The sequence below is a fragment of the Hyperolius riggenbachi genome, chromosome 1, assembly GCF_040937935.1.
Source record: "Hyperolius riggenbachi isolate aHypRig1 chromosome 1, aHypRig1.pri, whole genome shotgun sequence".
NCBI classification, from domain to species: Eukaryota; Metazoa; Chordata; class Amphibia; order Anura; family Hyperoliidae; genus Hyperolius; species Hyperolius riggenbachi.
In genome coordinates, this window is record NC_090646.1 from 75,641,898 (window position 1) to 75,662,689 (window position 20,792).

Genomic DNA, 20,792 nt, shown 5'->3' on the forward strand with positions numbered 1-20,792 from the left:
CTCTGGTGTAGATTCATTATTATTTTTTATTTTTTTTAATAATAAAAATGAAGAACCTACATACTGTCTGGTCTGGTGTCTGGTGCCACCCAGCATACATGGCATAATGTAAACATAATAGTTGAGGTTATCTTGCTTAGCAATACAGTAAAATTGCTGCATAGTTCTGTAAAATATATAACACTAGCTGATGGCCCGGTGTCGCCCGGGTATGAATTTGGCTGGTGTTGGCCCCGCCCCTTTTTTCTAACCCTAACACACAATTACTCAATCACCTAGTTTGTGAGCTTTGCAGTCTTTGGAATTAAAAATTTGCATTAAAATTAAACAAATCTGATTGGTTGTTTGTGGCTCCACCCCCTTTTCTGATTTTGAATTCCAGTTATTCAATGATCAACTTTACCAGGTTTGAGGCTTGTGCCATTTAGGCCCGGTTCACATTTGCGTTAGCAGTCAGGATTTTCCGGACCGGATCCGGAATGTATACTGTACAAACGGAACGGACGTTTGGCAATCCAATGATAGTCTATGGATGCGTACATACTCGTACCACAGTACTACATAATTCTCCAACTTGTCTATTTTTCACGTACGTCGGATCATTTTTCACGTACGTCGGATCCGGACGCCGGATCCTGACTGCACCATCCGCACAGCTGAAACCAATGAGAAACGGAAAGGAGGCAACACACTGGCTATAAAATCTAGACGTTCTACCCACTTCCTATGCGTTTTCTATGGTCATAGCGGCCATTTTGGATGGTACATGGGCCCAGCGTTTGAGGAGTGAAGCAGCAGTGACTTGTGGCTGGAGATATTTGGCAGCATGTCGGATGAAGAGGTGAGGCCCTACACACCTGAGGACCTGATTCTACAGGTGCAGCAGCTACCTGCCTGGTGCACCCACCATCTCCTGCGAGGAGCTCGCCTTCTTCCCACATAGTAATAGGTAAAAATCAAAAAGGAGACAATTCCCAGGTAAAATGAGTACAAAAACACTGGATCCATGGTCCAAACTGCAGTCTCTATATCCAAGGATGGTCTCAACACCTCAGGCTGTCTCCAACAATGACCCCAGGGCTTCTGCAGACCTACCAGACTCCAAGAATTTATATAGTCTGTTATCTCTTTAAAAAACAGATCCGGATATCAACCGGATCAGTAACTGATGAAAAAACGGATGCAAACGGAACGGATCCGGACCGGATCTGGAGTTCAACCGTACGCATCCGGTCCGGATACACATGGAACGGATCCGGACATCCGTTCCGTTTTTTTCCAAAAACGCAAGTGTGAACGGGGCCTAACAGTGCAAGAATGGCAGCAATGTAAATATTCCCCTTGAAAATCAATAGGTGAACTTTGTTTGGCTTTGTAGGCGCCTCCACCCACTTTTCCGAATATTAATCCCAATCACCCAGTGACCAACTGTGCAAAGTTTGAGAACCCTACCATTAACAGTGTAAGAATGGCTGCAGTTTACATTTTCCCAGTGGCATTTGTATTTGTCTCCACCCACTTTTTGGTTATGGGGATAAAAAATATCCTATATGTTATTCCAGGTAATGTACTATGTGTGTGCCAAATTTCATTCAAATCCGTTCAGCCATTTTTGCGTGATCGAGTAACAAACATCCAAATGTCCGAACCTTCCCATTTATAATATTAGTAGGAATATGGTATCGTAAGCGTTGACATTTGGGATGCATTGACTTCCTTAGTTTAATAAGACTTGACTGTAGTGAAGGAAGTGGGAGGGGAAGGAAGAAAAGGTAGGAGAGGAGATGGAGGAGAAGGAAATAAGTAGAAAGGATTCCACTTCCCCGGTCCACTCCACTCCTCTGTCTCACTACTCTAGGGATCTATGGACCTATTTGTTTCTCAGTCAGAGACCCAGAGTGTCCATATTTTGGCAAATTTTTGAGGGCAGCCTCTGCTGGTATATTTAATTTTGTACATACGCAGCACTTGATTTACATCCTCCTTCCAGGCATTCAGGGAGGGAGGAGTGTTAATTTTCCACTTCCGTGCTATTTCTCTTCCAGCATAGTAGCAAATGTATTTAGCTAAAAGTTGTCTATGCTTATTATGAATTGTTTCTTCAACTTTTCCCAGTAAGCATTCTTTGGGGGTTCCCATTAACTGTTCACCTGTAAGTATTTTTTATCACTGGAATGACCCCCTTCCATAAAGCCTGGGAGTATCGACAGCCCCAGAACATGTGCAAGAAGTCTCCTGTAATGTTGGAGCCTCTATCGTAGTATTGACTGACGGATATGTTCATATTGAGAAATCTAAGCGTGGTGAAATATGTGCGGTGTAAGAATTTGAGATGGATGAGTTTGTCTCTGGCTGAAATAGGTAGCGTAGCAAAGTCTTCTAGGAGTTCATCCAATTCTTCCGAGGTCAAGGTGGGGTTAACCCGTGTCATTTTTTTAATCCTTGGGATTCTGTCACAGTGAGATCTGAGTATATTTCTGCTAAGGGTTTAGGGAGATTAAGCTGCAGTAGGGTGGACTCTATCTGTGATATTTCTAGTTGTACTGATCCTGTGGGGAATTGGGTATTGAAGGCATGTCTAAGTTGAAGGAATCTAAAGAGCATCTTGTTCAGTAGTGAGTATTGAGATTTAAGTTCAGGAAAGGTTAGTCATTTATCTGCATGGGTGATATCTATTAGGGTTTTAATGCCCTATCTAATCCAGATAACTGGGTCAGGTATTGAATAGAAGTGGGTAAGTCTGCAGTTATCCCAAATTGGGGTGTGTGGGAACCACGTGGCAGGTTTAGTCTGTTCTTTGCTGGCAGTTTCCCACACCCTGACGACCGTCTTCATAGGAACACTGCATCTGGGATCTGAGTTGGCTTCCCTGAAGGGGAACAATGTGAGTCTCTCATAAGATCCCAATATAGCCACTTCTTCATTCACTGTGGGGTTGTATTCATTTTGGGAGAACAACAACAACAACAACAAATAACATTTGTAAAGCGCTTTTCTCCCGTGGGACTCAAAGCGCATAAGCATGGCTCAGACCATCGTGGTACAGAGGAAGAAATTTTATAAGTCTGGAAATGCCAGGCTAAACAGGTAGCTTTTCAGTCTGGATTTGAATAGCTCCAGGGATGGTGCTGTCTTTACTGGGTGTGGTAGGGAGTTCCAGAGAGTAGGGGCAGCATGGCAGAAGGCTCTATCTCCAGATTTTTTGAGGTGCACTCTGGGAGTGACCAAGTTTACAGAACTTGCTGATCTGAGATTGTGAGAGGTGTGGTGCAGCTTTAGCATCTGGTGGATACTAGCATCTGGTGGATACTAGCTGTGCTGACCAGTAGTATTTGAGGAAGTTTGGTAAGGCCAATCCTCCTCTGTCTGGTGTGGATTTATTAGGGATGGTCGCTGGATTCAGCGGAATTGTAAATTCCGCAATTCCGGACGGAATTTGGTGATTCCGGTTCCGATATGACGGAACGGAATTGCTATAGCTGTGAAATGGAATTCCGCTGAAAATTTTTACATTCCGTGAAATTCAAATTTATTTCCCCACCTAACTAATTTCTGCCTGATAACCTGTCTCCTTCGGGTCTCGTCTTCCAGGGAATTGTTGTATTTTAAAAGCCAGCTTACATACCTTGGCTGGGAATTGAACCCAGGTCTGAGTGCGTGGTAGGTAGCTCACTTCACCACTATACCACCACAAACACTACATGCTGAAGCCAGCCTAGCATGTACCATTATGATATATCCAAGAGAAAAATTAGCTTGCTTAAGGATTTGTAGCATGTCAAAAGCCAACTCACATTGGCCGGGAATAGAACCCAGGTCTAGTGCTCGGTAGGCTGCTATCCTAACCATTATACCACCAACACAACACACTACAATGCTACATGCTGAAGCCAGCCTAGCATGTACCATTATGATATATCCAAGAGAAAAATTAGCTTGCTTAAAGAGACACTGAAGCGAAAAAAAATATGATATAATGAATTGGTTGTGTACTATGAATAATTACTAGAAGATTAGCAGCAAAGAAAATATTCTCTTATTTTTATTTTCAGGTATATAGTGTTTTTTCTAACATTGCAACATTCTCTAATATGTGCAGATTACACAACACTCAGCATTCAAAATGATTCTTTCAGAGCAGTCTGTGAACTAATGACCTCTCCTCTGGCAGAGAAAAATTAAATAGTTAACTAACAATTGAGATAATAAAAGTCAGAAAACAGCCCTCTCTACGACTTTGAAAGTCATAGAGTTTAATGGGTTTTTTGTATAGAGATAACAACTGGAGTTTCTTAACTCTTCCTGTGCTGGAAACAATTAGACTGATGTATCTGATCTTAATGTTTTATTTCTTAGCTGTACTACACATACAAATCATAATATCATAATTTTTTTTTCACTTCAGTCTCTCTTTAAGGATTTGTAGCATGTCAAAAGCCAACTCACATTGGCTGGGAATAGAACCCAGGCCTACCGCTCTGTAGGCTGCTAGGAGGGGTTTGAGGGTTAGGTGTCAAGAAGGAGGGTTTGAGGGTTAGGTGTCAAGAAGGGGGGTTTGATGGTTAGGCGTCAGGAAGGGGGTTTTACAGTTAGGCAACAGGAAGGGGGAGTCTTAGGGTTAGGCGTCAAGAAGGGGGGTTTTAGGGTTAGGCATCAGGAAGGTTGATTTTAAAGTTGAGCATCAGGAAGGGGGGAGTCTGAGGGTTAGGCGTCAAGAAAGGGGGTTTTACGGTTAGGCATCAGGAAGGGTTTTTTTAGGGTTAGGTGTCAGGAAGGGGAGTTTTAGAGTTAGGCATCAGGTTAGGGGGTTTCAGGGTTAGGCATCAGGAGAGGGGGTTTAGGGTAGAGATGGCTTGAACCTCCGATTTTCGCTTTGCGAACCGCGAACGTGAACTTCCATAAAATTTTGATTTGCGCGAACTTTTGTGAACCGCAATAGACTTCAATGGGGAGGCGAACTTTGAAAACTAGAAACATTTATGATGGCCACAAAAGTGGTGGAAAAGATGTTTCATGGTGTCTAACACCTGGAAGGGGGCATGGCGGAGTGGCATACATGCCAAAAGTCCCAGGGAAAAATCTGGCTTTGACGCACAGCAGCGTTTTAAGGGCAGAATTCACATTTTATTGCTAAATTGGAGGCCTACATTGCTTTAAAACATCTTGCATGTGTATACATCAATCAGGGAGTGTAATTAGTGTACTGCTTCACATTGACAGACCAAACTCACGGTGTAATGCACGGCAAACAGCTGTTTGTGTAGTGACGGCCATGCTGGACTGGTGCGCACCATGGCGAGATTGCTCTTCCTCACTCAGTGATGTCAGGTAATGTTTGACTGCCTTATCAACTTTCATTGGTTCTTTCTCTACCATAGTTAAAGCTTACATGTATTTTTTTAAATTACTTTTTCTGCTGGCTGTTCAGTACCTGTAACGAGAATCTGTTATGGAGGGCAAGTCTGCCAATGATTCAACTGTATGCAACTTTCGATGGTACTTTCTCAGTACCATGGTGACTACGGGTAATGGCTGGGGAATCAGGGTTCGATTCTGGTCCGGAGTTGGAGCCTGAGAAATGGCTACCACCACACATCCAAGGAAGGCAGCAGGCATGGCATGCAAGTCCCGAGGTAGTGACAAAAAATAACAATACAGGAGGACTTTCGAGGCCCTGCTTTATATGAGACTAATCAACTGTAATACCTTTAACGAGAATCTGTTATGGAGGGCAAGTCTGCCATCCATTCAAGTGAAAGGTATGCACTGACTGCCAGGTATAATGCAATGTGCAGTTAAAGATGCAGTGAAAGGTATGCAGCGACTGCAAACAGCTGTTTGTGTAGTGACGGCCATGCTGGACTGGTGCGCACCATGACGAGAGTGCAGGTGATGGCGGCTTTCCAGCCCATATGGTCGCCGGGCTGAGGTAGCTGAATGACAGAACAGTGACTGTCCAGCTGATCAAATTTGGTCTGTCCACAATAAAGCAACAACCTTATTATCGTAGGTGTGCCCCCCCCCCCCCGAGACACTCATATAGTTGGAGGTCATTGCTTCATTGTGATAGACTAGCCCCTTTACCGCGGCAAGGTAATGATCACGAAGGGGAATTGGCACATGTACATGCCTTTTGTTTTGTTGTTGCAGCTGCAGTGCAGCCAGTAAAATTAGGCAGGCATGTACACGCACCAGAAAAATTATAATAGCGGCCTCTGCTAGCAGCGGCCTTAAAAATTCAGGAATCCATCTGGAGTCCTGGACCTTGTTGGTGGTGGCAGAGAAGGTAGTCAAGCGGCCTGTAGGCAGAGATGCTATGTGGGGAGCAACTTAGTCTTGGGGCAGGCAGTCATACAGCGTGCAGGCAGAGATGCTGTGAGTGAGGACTGACTTAGTCTTGGGGCAGGCCTGACTGTGCTTTGCAGACCACGTGGTCAGATGGACCCTTCGCCCAACACTGTGTGCCAGAGATGACACCACTTGCCTTTCAACATCACGGTACAGTTTGGGTATCGCCTTTTTTGAGAAATAATTGCGACCTGATATCTTCCACTGCGGTGTGTGGCTTTGCTTTTGTGTGCTGCTTTTCTTTAGGTGGTCATCCCATTGCAGTTTGTGCTTTGTCATCATGTGCCTTCGTAAGGAAGTTGTCCATACGCGGGTCTTGGTCTTTCCATGGCTCAATTTTTGGTGGCAGAAAGTACAGATGGCATTGCTCTCATCTGAGGCAGACACACACAAAAAACTGCCACACCGCTGAGCCCTGGGGTGATGGCACTTTGGTGGTGGTGGCTGACTGAGTGTTAAGTGGGGTTCCAGAATCAGAGCAGGAGGAGGAAGATATGTCAAGCTTCCATGCGGAAGCTGAGGAAGATGAGGTGTTCTGTGTTACATAGTCAACTACATCCTGACAATCTTGGGGGTTGATGGCACGCGCCTTCTGAACACTGTACTTTGGTCCAGGGCCTCACGAAATCACGACAGCACGACCTCAAACAGACCTGCCGGGTGGTCTTCCTCTGGCTCTGCCTGTTTTGCCCATATTGGGGGGATAAAGTGAAAGGTATGCACTGACTTGACTAATACAATGTGCAGTCACACAGGTGCAGTGAACAGGTATGCAGTGACTGGTATCAATACAATGTGCAGCTGTCACACACACAGGTACCGTGAACAGGTGCAGTGACTGGTGGTATATAACACTGCGTGCGCTCACACAGGTAGGTGGGTGGACTGAAGTGAACAACAGGTAGGTATATGCAGGGATGGGTATTACAAATGTGAACCAGTCACACACACGTACTGTGAACAGGTACAGTGACTGGTATGGTATTAAATATCACACTGCGCGCGCTCACATGGGTAGGTGGGTGCACTGAACAACAGGTAGGTATATGCAGTGCTGCTGGGTATTAAAAATGTGCACCTGTCACACACACACACATGTACCGTGAACAGGTGCAATGACTGGTGGTATTAACAATGCATGCACTCACGTAGGTAGGTAGATAGGTGCACTGAACAGTGAACAGGTGCAGTGATTGGGATTACAAATCTGCAGCCGCCTGTCACACACACAGGTAGTCACTGAATGTGCTGGGCCTGGCAGTGGCACATTAGGAATTACCCCAAAGGCCAGCTGTGACTGACTGACAGGGCTGTATATACTGCAAGTAGGCCACACACACAAAAAAAAATAGATCACAAGAACAAGATTAGCTCTCAAAAGAGCTGTTGAGGGGTGTTTTTTTAGCAATAAGAATCAGCAAGGAGCAAGCTAATAAGCCGACAAGAGCCTAACTAAGCTTTTCCTATGAGAGTCTGCAGCAGCTCTCCCTTCTCTAATTACTTCAGGCACACGAGTGAGTAAAATGCCTGACGCTGCCTGCCTTTTATAAGGGGGGGTGGGGCTCCAGGAGAGAGTGTAGCCTTATTGGCTAAAATGTGCCTGTTGACTGTGATGTAGAGGGTCAAAGTTGACCCTAATGATGTACTATGGGGGCGAACCGAACTTCCGGAAAAGTTTGCGGTTCTCTGCGATTGCGAACCCCGGAAGTTCGCCGGCGAACTGTTCGGGCCATCTCTAGTTTAGGGTTAGGGATCAGGAAGGGGGGGGGGGGGGGTTAGGGTTAGGCATCAGGAAGGGGGTTTTACGGTTAGGCATCAGGAAGGGGGGTTTGAGGGTTTTACGTCAAGAAGGGAGGTTTTAGTGTTAGGCATCAGGAAGGGGGGTTTTAGGGTTAGGCATTAGGGGAGGGGGTTTAGGGTTAGGCATCAAGAAGGGTGTTTTAGGGTTAGGCCAGTGGTGCTCACCGCCAGGTCGTGATCACGCTTACGCGTGCATTCACGACCATTTTGACGCATTCCGCCTCGGACACGCTAAGCCGTGAATAGATTTTCAACCACGAAAATCTGCTTCGGCTTCGCGTGAATGAGGACAGAAATCCGCATTCACGCTCGTGAAACCCGGCACTGAAGTCGTGGTTAGCGGAAATGCATCAAACTATGCGGAAGTGACACATTGCAGGCCAATCAGAGGGCCCCAGCCAGGCCCTAGCAACCAATCACAGGAGGGGAGCTATGCCCTCCCCTCCTGAATATAAAGCGGCGGCCATGATGGAAAAGCTCTGTCCTTGCTAGACTGTGGTGCTGAGAGGATTATCTCCAGGCCATTGTTGTTTGAGCAAGTGCATTTATTGTGTTAAAAACAAAGCGTTTCTTTTTGCTAACACTGCTCTTATACTGTACACAGTTAGCTAGTCAGTGAGTGATTGCTGTAGTTAGTTGTAGTCAGTGTAGTGTAGTGGGAGTGTGGGAGTCTAGTGATTATTTAACTGTGTGTAGTGCAGGCAGGTTCAGTGCTGCAGTGTAGTCAGTGTAGTGGGAGTGGGGATTATCTGTGTGTAGTGCAGGCAGGCAGGTTAGTGCAGCTGCAGTGTTCACTTGTATATTCCAGTGACAGTTATACACTTGTACTATTTGCAGGCAGCCAGTCACATGGCCGGCGCCGCCACTCTCTGCCTGCGCTGTTCATTCATTCTGTCAGTGACCTTGTGCCGTGCCCAGTGCCCACTGCTCGCTCGCTGGCATATAAGCATCTCATTACACACTTGTATATTATTTCAGTGACAGTTATACTCTTCACTTGTACTATTTGCAGGCAGCCAGTCACACCGCCGGCACCGCCACTCTCTGCCAGCGCTTTTCATTCATTCTGTCAGTGACCTTGTGCCGTGCCCAGTGCCCACTGCTCGCTCGCTGGCATATAAGCATCTCATTACACAGTGTGACATCCTTGTGTGCCCACTGCATCCTTCAGTGACCTAGTTGTATATCCAGTGCCCACTGCTGTGCCCACTGCATCCTTCAGTGACCTAGTTGTATATCCAGCGCCCGCTTTGTCCTCCTCCTGACTCAGTCGCTACCACGGTACCACGAATGCACTCTGTCTGCATTATCACTGCCCGGGTCACCGGCAGGGCCGGATTTCTGGAAAGGCCACAAAGGTCAAGGCCTAGGGCGATAAAATTCAGCAGGGCGCAGGACTTGGAGAGATAAGAGGTCAAATGTCAAAGTAAATCACTTCTGCTTTGCTCTATTCTGCCTGAATTCCAGAGATCCCTGCATCTCTCTCACTGCAGAGTGTGTGTGATGACAGTCAGCATCTGTTGTCATCTGAGGATCTTGTCCTTAGTATAATGAGTGGGGACATACAAGCTGCTGTGAGAAGAAAAATATATCGGCTCAAGTAGTAGAACTTTTGAGTTCAGATTAGTTTCTTTATGCAGCACGCATTCACGGACAGGAATTATCAGCTCTCCTCTCCCCCTGACTGATGTTTTATTACTTGGTCAGAGCTGTTAAAGACCTGAGACCTGTTGAATTTATGGTTTGTTTTCTTTCCTGACAGCAACATTCTCTTTGCTACAGTTTAACTCTTTCCTGACATGTTTTAGAAGCAGCAAAGCATTGTTCTGTGTTAGCCATCAGTGAAATCAGGATGTTTTGAAACAGAATGACAACTGTATTACATGTATTTATATTTACAAAACAATGTATGCATCTCCTGCTGACTTTATATATATCTGGGTTCCCCAACATCTTACATCTTGTATACAGGAACAAAGTCTGAAGATGACTCATTAGCCAAAGGCTCACTATTTTCTTTTGGTTAGCCAATAAATATTATCATTCTATTACAAAACGTAAAAACTTCCTGCTGACTGATTAAGATCTGTCTTAACTTGCCCCAAGTGCTAAATTGTCACTGTGTAAAGTACACCTGAGCTTATGCTAGATACACATGATGCAATTTTCTGACAGATTTACTGTCAGATCGACTATTTCCAACATATCCCATCTGCTATCCGATAGATTTTCTGAATGATTTTTTTCATAGAAATGAACGGAAAATCGATTGAAAAATTGATCGGAAATCAGATCAGACATTGGAAATAATCGTTGGAAGAATGTGTCAGCACACCGCTTTTCCTTTAAATCAAGCTCTTTTAATGAGCCATACGTCACAAAAGGTACAAAACCGACAATTGTTTCGGGGGCCTCACAGGGTCCCCCTTTAAGGCGTAGTTGTCGGTTTTGTACCTTTTGTGACGTATGGCTCATTAAAAGAGCTTGACACATTCTTCCATAGATATACTTGAGACATTGCCTATGTCCCAGTGTCAAGCACCCGACAATAACCTTGATGGTGTGCCCTTCAGAACCCTTTTTCTATTGGAAATAATCGATCTGACAGTAAATCTGTCAGAATTGCATCGTGTGTACCTAGCATTACACGACATCTATGCCAGCGTGTGTAGTGTTGGATCCTTCTACTTAACTGTTCTGCTTTGGATGGGTTTCTCTCCTTTGCGCTGCACCATCACCTGTTTGTGACTCTGACTGAAGCAAGTCGCACAAAGGACAAAGAAGCAGTGCATTTTCTGTCCTCTTGGGCTTTTTGTTATAACGCACTCCTGTACTGATGTGCACAGCAGCCGAGGCTGGGAGTGTTATGGGTATGTGTACTTGACAAGTGCTGCTCATATATGAGCATCATTTCTGAATTATGCAAGCCCAGAACACTATCGGCTGCTGTGCATCCAGGCTGGAGTGCAAAATTACATGGAGTGGACAGAGCATGCACTGCTTCTTTGAACGGGGGGGGGGGGGGGGGGCAAAGCAGCAAAACAGACAGGAGCCCATGTAAGTGATCACTAGTCAGAGTTGGACAGAATTTGGGGGGGGCGGTTGGTGACAGCCGGACTAGGGCGCTGGAAAGTACAAATCCGGCCCTGGTCACCGGGTGCATTTAATTTTTTGGCCAGCACTATGACGCTGTGCTGCTACTACTACTACCAGTATGTTGCCATGGTCCTTCTGTGCTGCTGCTGCTGAAATGACCGCCCGCATTGTCCTCCTCCTCCTGACTCAGTCGCTTCCCGCTGCTGCACTCTGCGTTCACACTGCCCGGGTCACTGGGTGCATTTAATTTTTTGGCCAGCACTATGACGCTGTGCTGCTACTACTACTACCAGTATGTTGCCGTGGTCCTTCTGTGCTGCTGAACTGACCGCCCGCATAGTCCTTCTCCTGACTCAGTCGCTACCACCACTGCACTCTGCGTTCACACTGCCCGTGTCCACTGACAACTCTGCTGCGATGTCATTGCTAATTGCTGCAAAAAAAAAAAAACAATTACAAAAACCTCTCTGGGGCCTTTTTGGCGTCAGCCACTCATCCTCCTCCAGCGGTACCTTCGCCGCCAAGTGCCATTGGAACTCGCCTTCACCTCTTTGATTGCTTAACGCGTATATCCCTTTTTAAAACCACGTATTACCAATTAATAGCCCCATTTACAGTGGTGATTTGTCTTTAAAATCCATTAAAAAAAAAAAGTTATGTTGCCCCTTATCACCTCGATAATCCATGCAATTTGGGGGATTGTAGCATGTATGGGGGCTTTGTTATTAACGTTAAAAGAAATTCCGCCTCCGGGCGGGAATCCACGCGTGATTACGCCATTCACGGCAGAAAATCCGCGTGGTTGCGTGGACGCGGACGAAAATCCGCATGCGGCGGGGCCGAATGTGGATTTTTTTTTTTTGCAACCACGCGGATTGCCGAATTCGTGGATGAGGCACATCCGAGAACCCCTGGGTTAGGCATCAGGAAGAGGGGGTTTTAGGGTTAGGAGATAGGGCAGGGGGTTTAGGGTGAGGCATCAGGAAGGGAGGCTTTTACGGTTAGGCATCAAGAAGGGGGGGGGTTTAGGGTTAGGCATCAGGAAGTTAACGGCATCAGTTTACGGTTAGGTGTCGAAGAAGAGAGGGTTCTGTGTGGGAGTAGGGTTAAGTTGTAGTAAAATATTATTAATATATATCCATATTTTATTACTATAATTTACACTATTTACACTTCAAAATAAAGAATATCGGTAGATATTAACGATATCTTATTAACAAAAATGGGCACCCATTTTTCCCCGCGCCTGTATTTCATGCACGCCTTTACTGGATTTTGAGAAATAAATTAAGATAAATAAAATATTATGAAAATAGACTCTTTAAAATGTTGATGTACTTTGACTGGTCACAGATGCTTTGTGTTGGTTTGGTGGAACCTCCACCTCCTGGCAGCATTTGTTCATTATTTGCATGCACAGTATGTATGTACTACTGTATATCATCAGCCTCCCCATAGATCAGGACCACAAATGCAAAGGCATTATTTGTTGTAATAATTTTCATAAATAGGAATGTAAATATCTGCGACCGACAGCTCCGAATCTCTGACCGTGCTAGCGTGATGTTTCAAGCAGTCCTTTGTAATAAATTAAATCTCTGTTCTGCATAAAAACCGCCAGTTTTGCTAGGTTGAAACTATTGTACCTAATCATTCTGGGCAAAAACCCATAGTGTGTACAAGTGTCCTGCAACATAACTGGCCTCATCTTCAGTGATTGGCCAGGACATAATGCCCAATGCAGAACGTCCGCAGAGTGGTGCCACTCACATGCCTATCCTTCTCCATAGTGCAGAAAACATGGCTTAATAGGAAGCCAAACAGCCAACGCCAAGATTTGTTGTTTGTTTGTCCCCCTGTGACCCTGCTACAGATAAATGCTGCACCCCACCCCCAACCCAATCATCTTCTTGCCAGAGCTGGAATCATCCACAAAGCAATTCTGGGCAGTTGCCTAGGGCCTGGAGATAGTCTAGGGGCCTGGTGGATGCTAGCCCCCAACAAATCTAAGTAAAAAAAATTAGGTGACCATCAGCAGTGGGCAAAAACTGCTACCTTGTCTAGGGCCAGTGGCATAGCAATAGGTGATGCAGAGGTTGCGACTGCACCGGGGCCCTTGGACCAGAGGGGCCCACAAGAGGCTCTCCCTCAACCTCAGTATTAGATCTTCAATGGTGCTATACTGGTAATGATCAGTGGCGTAGCTAAGGAGCTGTGGGCCTCAATGCAAGTTTTACATTGAGCCCCACCCCAAGTACTCCATACATAACAATTGATACGGCGCACCAAAACCTGCCAATGGCAACTACAGTGTCAGAGGTGCAAGAAGGGGATGGGGAGCAGTTTGTTAATGATTACCACATTCAAAGTATCTATAGAAGTGATTATTATGAGCACAGGACCAATAGAGAGCTAATACTGTAGTTGAGGGAGGGCCCTTCGGGGCCCCTCTGGCCCAAGGGCCCCGATGCGGTCGCTACCTCTGCAACCCCTATTGCTATGCCCCTGGTAATGATCACTTCTATATGTGCTTTAAATAATGGTAATATTTGACAAGCGTATCCCCTCCTGTGTTTACACCTCTTATACTGTGGAAACTTTGGCACGTTTTGTTGCACCATATGAATTGTTATAGATAGAATGCTTGGAGGGGGGCCAATGTGAAACTTGCATTGGGGCCCAATGCTGCTTAGCTATGCCACTAGGGCCCCATTTCATCTTAATCCATTTCACTTAATCCCTCTTGCATACCCAGTCAGGTGTAGATTTTTTGCAAATCTTTTTTGCAAATCTTGCAAAGATTTTTATCTGATGGGGAGTTCAGCTCAATAGAATAGACTGTGTAGGTATGGCTCTCATACTACATGGAAGGGGGTAAAATTGGTCTGTGATCTGTAATTTTCCAAAGACTTTTATCTGATGTGTGTACCCACCTTCAGCTGTGCACAGTCCAGGCCTCTGCTTGAAGACCTGTGGATGCGGTTCTGGTTTCTGACATCACAAATCAACCCTATTTTCCTTATTACAGGGGTTTCAGATGATGTAGTTGAGAAAGCCAAGCAGTTGAAGACTGTGACAGAAATCCAGCAAGATGGAAATCACTTTGTCACCATAATTACCACAGGCTCACACGTCAACCGCAACGAGTTCACTATTGGCGAGGAGACTGAACTACAGACGCCAACTGGTGGTAAAGCTCGGGTAAGGAAATTAACCTGTTAGGGACTTCACTTCAAATGTTTTTAGCTGTTGTGCATATGTGAAAGAATTTAAAGGTCAACAGAAGTGAGAGTGATATGGAGGATGCCATATTTATTTCCCTTTAAACAATGCATTTTGCCTGGCTGTCCTGCTAATCCTCTTCTTCTAATACTTTTAGACATAGATCCTGAACTAGCATGCAGATCAGACGTTTGACTCAAGTATGATTGGATTTTCCGCATGCTTGTTTCAGGTGTGTGATTCAGACACTACTAAATGCCAGAAAGATCAGCAGGACTGCCAGGCAACTGGTATTGTTTAAAAGCAAATAAGTATGGCAGCCTCCATATCCCTCTTACTTCAGATGTCCTTTAAAACAAAAAACAAGAGCTGCATGGGCCAGCTGAACCCCAAAACTGAGCAAAACTAATTCTAATAGCAATCAAGGAAATAAGTGAATACAAACAGTGCATGGAATGGCCAAAATATTCTTGGAAATGCAATATAACTTGCTCTGGAAGCTGAACATGTCACTGCTCCCAATGCCACCCAGCTAGTGATGCACATACCCACCCACCAGCTTCATGTATCATACATGTCAATCAGGTCACCTTTCAGTCGTCTTTTTTCCTAACTAAATAAACCCAGTTTGTCCAAATAATTGATAAGCAAGATCTTCCATTCATTTTATGTTATTCCAAGAACAATTGCCCATCTTTGTACCTGTTCTAGAACGGCACTATCCTTTTTTTACAGTATGGTGCCCAAAACTGTAACACATGCTGCAGATGTGGCCTTACACGTGATTTATACAGAGAGAGTAGTAAACTACCATCTCAAGATTTTATGCATCACAGAATTCTGTTTGCTTTAGCTGCTGCTGCTGCTGCTGCTGCTGCTTGGCATTGGAGCAGTCCTTTTCAGCGCAGGAAGATTTGGGCGCAGCTGGTGCCACCATAGACTATAAAGGTAATTACTTCTATAGCGCGCTCAGTGAGTAATGTCGACTCTGTCAGAAGATGGAGCCAAAGTTGCTTAAAAAACACAATAATTCGGCCTCGAGCAATCGCTGGAAGCCGAATTATATAATTCCCCCACTATCCATGGCGGCCTGGAGGGGGAATAGTATTTAATACGGCCCGGACTTGTGCAGAAGCAGGATCAGCCATATACAGGCTGTATCCTGCCCTCAAGTCTACCGGCGCCCATTTCAAGTGGCTGGAAAGTGTAATGGTTAAGGGCTCTGCCTCTGACATGGGAGACCAGGGTTTGAATCTTGGCTCTGCCTGTTCAGTAAGCCAGCACCTATTCAACCAGTATTCCCAAGTGAAATGTTCCCAGCTGCCATTTATTTTATGTGGTTCGTTATTGTTGGCATGTCCAAGGTGCATAACTTTACCATTATCAACATTAAAATTAATCTTCCATATGCCTGCCCATATGGTCATGTTGTTAAGATCCTTTTTTTGTCACTATCCTGTTTAGTGTAATTTTACATAATGTTCTATCATTTTCCATTGTCTACTTAATTATTAATAAATACATCAAAAAAGAATTGGACCTAATACAGACCCTTGTGGAACCCCGCTGCTAACAGTTTCCCATTGTGCGTATGATGCGTTTTTCACCATTTTTTGCCTTCTGCCCCTTAACCAGGTCTCTATTCACATACCGGTACATACATTTTCTAGTAATCCCTGTATCCTCCACTTCTGCAGCAGGCAGGCAAAGTTCAAGTACACTACATCTATAGCTTTCCCAAGATCTAAGTTTTCATTCATCAATTCATAAAAACTGAGCATGTTGGTCTGCTCAGCAAGATTTCGGATATCCAAGTTACCCAGATAATCCGAACTTTTTCCACTATCCGAACTTTGAATAGCAATTCAGATATTTTTTAAAATCTGAATAGACTATCCGAGCAAACTCGGATTTCCTATCTAAAATCTGAAATCCGGGCAGATAGTTAGTTTAGATATCCGAGCAGAAGCCAAAATCACCTTCAATGGCAAAAATTCCTGAGAGAGAGATTTTTTTACCTTCTAAATCGTTTTAGAAGCATTTTAAAGGCCACTTCCGGTTTTCAATCCGGATATCCGAATCCGACCGACCGGATATTGGGTTCGGATATCCGATTCTACTCGGATACCCAAAAGTTCGGATTCGGATATTCGATTCCGATCCGGATATCTGGGGATCCGAATCTATTCGGATTTTAAAAAGGGGTATTCGAGCTCCACTGATTGGTAAAACAGAACCCGTCTTTAGTAAATCCATGCTGTTGAACTGAAATGAGATTATTCTGTGCTACATACATTTTAATAGCATCCCCTAGGATACCGAACAATTTACACACAACTGACCTAAAGTCACAATAAGGTGGGCAGTTTAACTTACCTGTGGTTTCTTTCAGCCCCCTGCAGTCCTCTTGGCCCCTTGCTGTTGTCCCACTCATCTCCCTTCAGCCGCTGTGACCCTCCAAAAGCTGGCCGACTGGGCCAGTCACGGGCTACTGTGCATGTGCACCCCTCCTCCCCCCTCCCCGGCTGGTAACCCCCCCGGGAGCAGTGAGGGAGGGGGAGCAATAATTGAGGGGGGAGCAACAGCACAATGGGACCCAGCCACGGGGAGGGGCTGACTCCTCCCTCCCTCTCCTTTTGCCACGCTCCGTGCTCCCCCCTCCATTGAAGAAGTGCCTGGCAGCGGCGGTTGAGTTCTAGCAATAATCCACTTTCTGGGCTCCAGGCAATGTTCACATGCTGCCAGGCTGTTCTGTGTACATCGCTGCTCGCAAGAAGTAGCAGTTACACTACTTCCTGGTAATAGTTACACTACTTCCTGTGAGCAGCATTGTACACAGAGCTGCCCAGTGGCACATTAACAGAGCTTGGAAGGTGAGTTATTGCTAGCACCCCGCCACCACTGACAGACACTACTTCAATAGAGGGGGGAACATTGTGTCACTGCTTCCCCCTCCTTCTCTGTATTGCCACAGCCTGCGGGGGCACCTATGGCTGACTAACCTATACCGGGGCACCTATAGCTGGATACCTATACTGGGGGGCTAAATATTGCAAATAACGTTTTCGAGCCCACGGGGAGCACAATTTTTACACCCTCGCCCTGGGAGCAATTTTGCCTAGAGACTGCCCTGCTCCAGGTAAGTTCAACTGGTCACCTTATTATCACGTTTTGATTCCTTTGAAGTTTATAGGTTTATAGCTTCCTGGTTCTGCTTTTTAGAAATGCAGTAAATGCACGTTTTTGAATGCGTTTTCACATTGTGGCAAAAAGTGTGATCCCTCCATCAGCGCTCTATAAATACTAAATAACAATAATAATAATATCTACCATCTAACTGCAGTATTCATTCATCTTTCTGATATGAATGTAAAAATTAATCCATGTGATTATACATTAGTCTTCTATTTTCAGGGTACCGTCAACCTGGAGGATGGCAAGCTGGTCTCGACAGTTGCTGGGATGACCACGGTGACTGAGGTTTCTGGAGATACGCTCATCGCTGTAAGATTTGTGCAATGGCAAAATCCTTTGTCTGTTCATTGACCCCAGCCGTCACACACTGATTGCTATTAGACTAAGAGGCGCCCCAGGGCCCCCAACACCTTAATCTCTATTTATCTGGCTTGCAGTCACTGACATGTATCACCTTTTCTTATTTCTCTCTGCTTCAAAGAAAATAGGGGAATGATAGCTGAGTGAGTTGTGTGCCCCCTCCTACACTGCGCCCTGAGGCTGGAGCCTCTCTCGCCTCTACCTCGGCCCGACCCTGATTGATATTCCCCTATATCCGGGTGGTCAATGCTCTACATCTATCAGGCCTTAGTTCCAGCCCCTTTGACATCCCCAGTGCACTGCAATTTATATTCTGAACTGCCTAACACTGATCCTGTCCTTGTGACACAGCTGTGGCTAGAGGTGCATACAGGGCTGGATTTATGGAAAGGCCACAATGGCCCAGGCCTTGGATGGCTGCAGGCTACGGGGGGCACCTGGACATGAAATACAGTGTGATGCGAAAGTTTGGGCACCGTTGTTAATCGTCATGATTTTACTGTATAAATTGTTGGTTGTTAGGATAAAAAATGTCAGTTAAATATATCATATAGGAGACACACACAGTGATATTTGAGAAGTGAAATGAAGTTTATTGGATTTACAGAAAGTGCACAATAATTGTTTAAATAAAATGAGGCCGGTGCATACATTTGGGCACTGTTGTCATTTTATTGATTGCAAAATCTTTAGAACTAATTATTGGAACTCAAATTGGCTTGGTAAGCTCAGTGACCCTGAATTACATACACAGGTGAATCCAATTATGAGAAAGAGTATTTAAGGGGGTCAATTGTAAGTTTCCCTCCTCTTTTAATTTTCTCTGAAGAGTAGCAACATGGGGGTCTCAAAACAACTCTCAAATGACCTGAAGATTGTTCACCATCATGGTTTAGGGGAAGGATACAGATAGCTGTCTCAGAGATTTCAGCAGACATCAGAATGAAATCTCTGTTGGTGGGCAGAAAGGGGGGGGGGGTCATTTGTGTGCTCAGTTGTATGGCTCTGCAGCGAGCCATTAAAGCTGCAGAGCACTAATTTGTTAAAAATAGCCTGGTCACTAGGGGGTGTAAGCCTGTGATCCTTAAGTGGTTAAAATGCACTGCAATGCTCATAATGTGCATGGACCCTAAATCTATAGAGGCACTGTGGTCAGTTTTAAAGGGGACCTGAAGTGAGAAAACTCACTTTAATTTTGATACATACCAAAGTAGATACATAGAGGCTTCCTGATCCTCTTGATCCTCTGTCTTGTTGTTCCTCCGCCATCCACTGGTAAAGCCATTCGAACCTGCTATCTACCACTCATAGCCCACTGATCGCTCCCTTGGGGCTCAGCCAAGCTTCAAAAAACACTTCAGAACTAATTGTGTCTCCAAGTAGAGCTGAGGATGAATGAATCGCTACTTTGAAATCGCAAGTTCGGACATATACCCACCTCCCCCACCCTTCAAGCCCTGTTAATGCTTATTTGAAGTTACTGATAAGGCCCATCATGGGTCAATGTGCATAAACCAATTTGCATGCCAAGGCTTCCAATTTTTTAATTTACACCATCAAGGCTTAAAGGAGTCATTAAGCAATATTAACTACCCCCCCCCCCCCCCAATCAAGTTACCCGGGGCTTCTTCTAGCCCCTTGCAGCTAACATGTCCCACTCCGCAGCTCCGCTCTCAGCTGCCGGCCCAGGGTTTCCGCACGGTGTCTCGCCAGGCGTCCTCTACTGCGCCTGCACGAGCGCTGCTGTCAATTGTTGTCCGGACTGAACTACTGCACCTGCGCAGTGCACAGTGGACAATGTGGACTTGATTGACAGCGGCGCTTCACGCCTCGCGGTCGGCCTCTGCACCATGCGGGGACCCTGAGCTGGCAGCTAAGAGCGGAGCTGCGGCGCGGGACATCTTAGCTGCAAGGAGCTGGATAAAGCCCCGGGTAAGTAGATTGAGGGGTACTTAATCTTGCTCGATGACTCCTTTAAATCTATCCTAAGGGATTTATTGTACTCTGGAAATAGCCATACAATCTTAACCAATCGGGTATTCAATTCAGCACAGATACTTCATTAATTTTAATCTTGATTTCTTTTGTGTATTCATCTAATTTTTTTTCATTTTGAAAGATGTATTTGAAACACTTCTTGACTTTTTTTTCTTTCAGGTTGCTACTCTGAAGGATGTTGTCTACAAGACAATCAGCAAGAAAATCTCCTAGAAGAAGTTCATTACTTTTACTATGTAAAAAAAAAACTAAATTAAAAAAATAAACTGTTTGACCTGAATAATATAAAACACTTGCAGAGGTCTTTGTTGTGGGGTAATATTTTAAGAAAACTCTAGCTGAAGCTCAAGTTCAGAAACACACACTTACCTGTGAAGAAGGAAGCCTCTGGATCCTGTAGAGCAGGGGAGTCAAACTCAAATACAAAGTGGGCCGAAATCATACACTGGGACCTAGTTGTGGGCCATCCTCAATGTCTGAATATATAAAGTCAGCGCAGGTCTATAGTAATACAGCTTTCATCATTTTTTGGTATACAGGATCTTCGAACAAAAGGGTAAAGAAGCAAGGCTTACCAGATTCCAACAACCCACATTATAAGGTTGTAAACGAGTTTGATAGGTGGTCCGCAGAACTTTCAAATGGTGTCGTTTCACCAGCGATGTTGCACACTACAGATTCCTCCGGAATATAGTAGATATCCTGAGATCGCAGAGACTCACCAAAGGGGAGTCCAGTAGGATAGTGACATGAAAGAGATGTACGGCACATCT

General features: G+C 45.1%; 1 protein-coding gene across 4 annotated transcripts in view; it reads left to right on the forward strand.

Moving 5' to 3' along the window:
* Positions 1–20,289, forward strand: part of LOC137545532 (fatty acid-binding protein 1, liver-like) — a 226,034-nt gene extending 205,745 nt beyond the window's left edge. For all 4 annotated transcript variants that reach the window (XM_068266879.1, XM_068266894.1, XM_068266887.1 and 1 more), the window contains 3 exons: positions 14,273–14,445; positions 17,881–17,970; positions 20,179–20,289. In XM_068266879.1, the coding sequence (XP_068122980.1) occupies positions 14,273–14,445; positions 17,881–17,970; positions 20,179–20,232 (317 nt within the window). In that variant the 3' untranslated portion in view covers positions 20,233–20,289. The remainder of the gene's footprint in view (positions 1–14,272; positions 14,446–17,880; positions 17,971–20,178) is intronic.
* Positions 20,290–20,792: the final 503 nt, after the last annotated feature.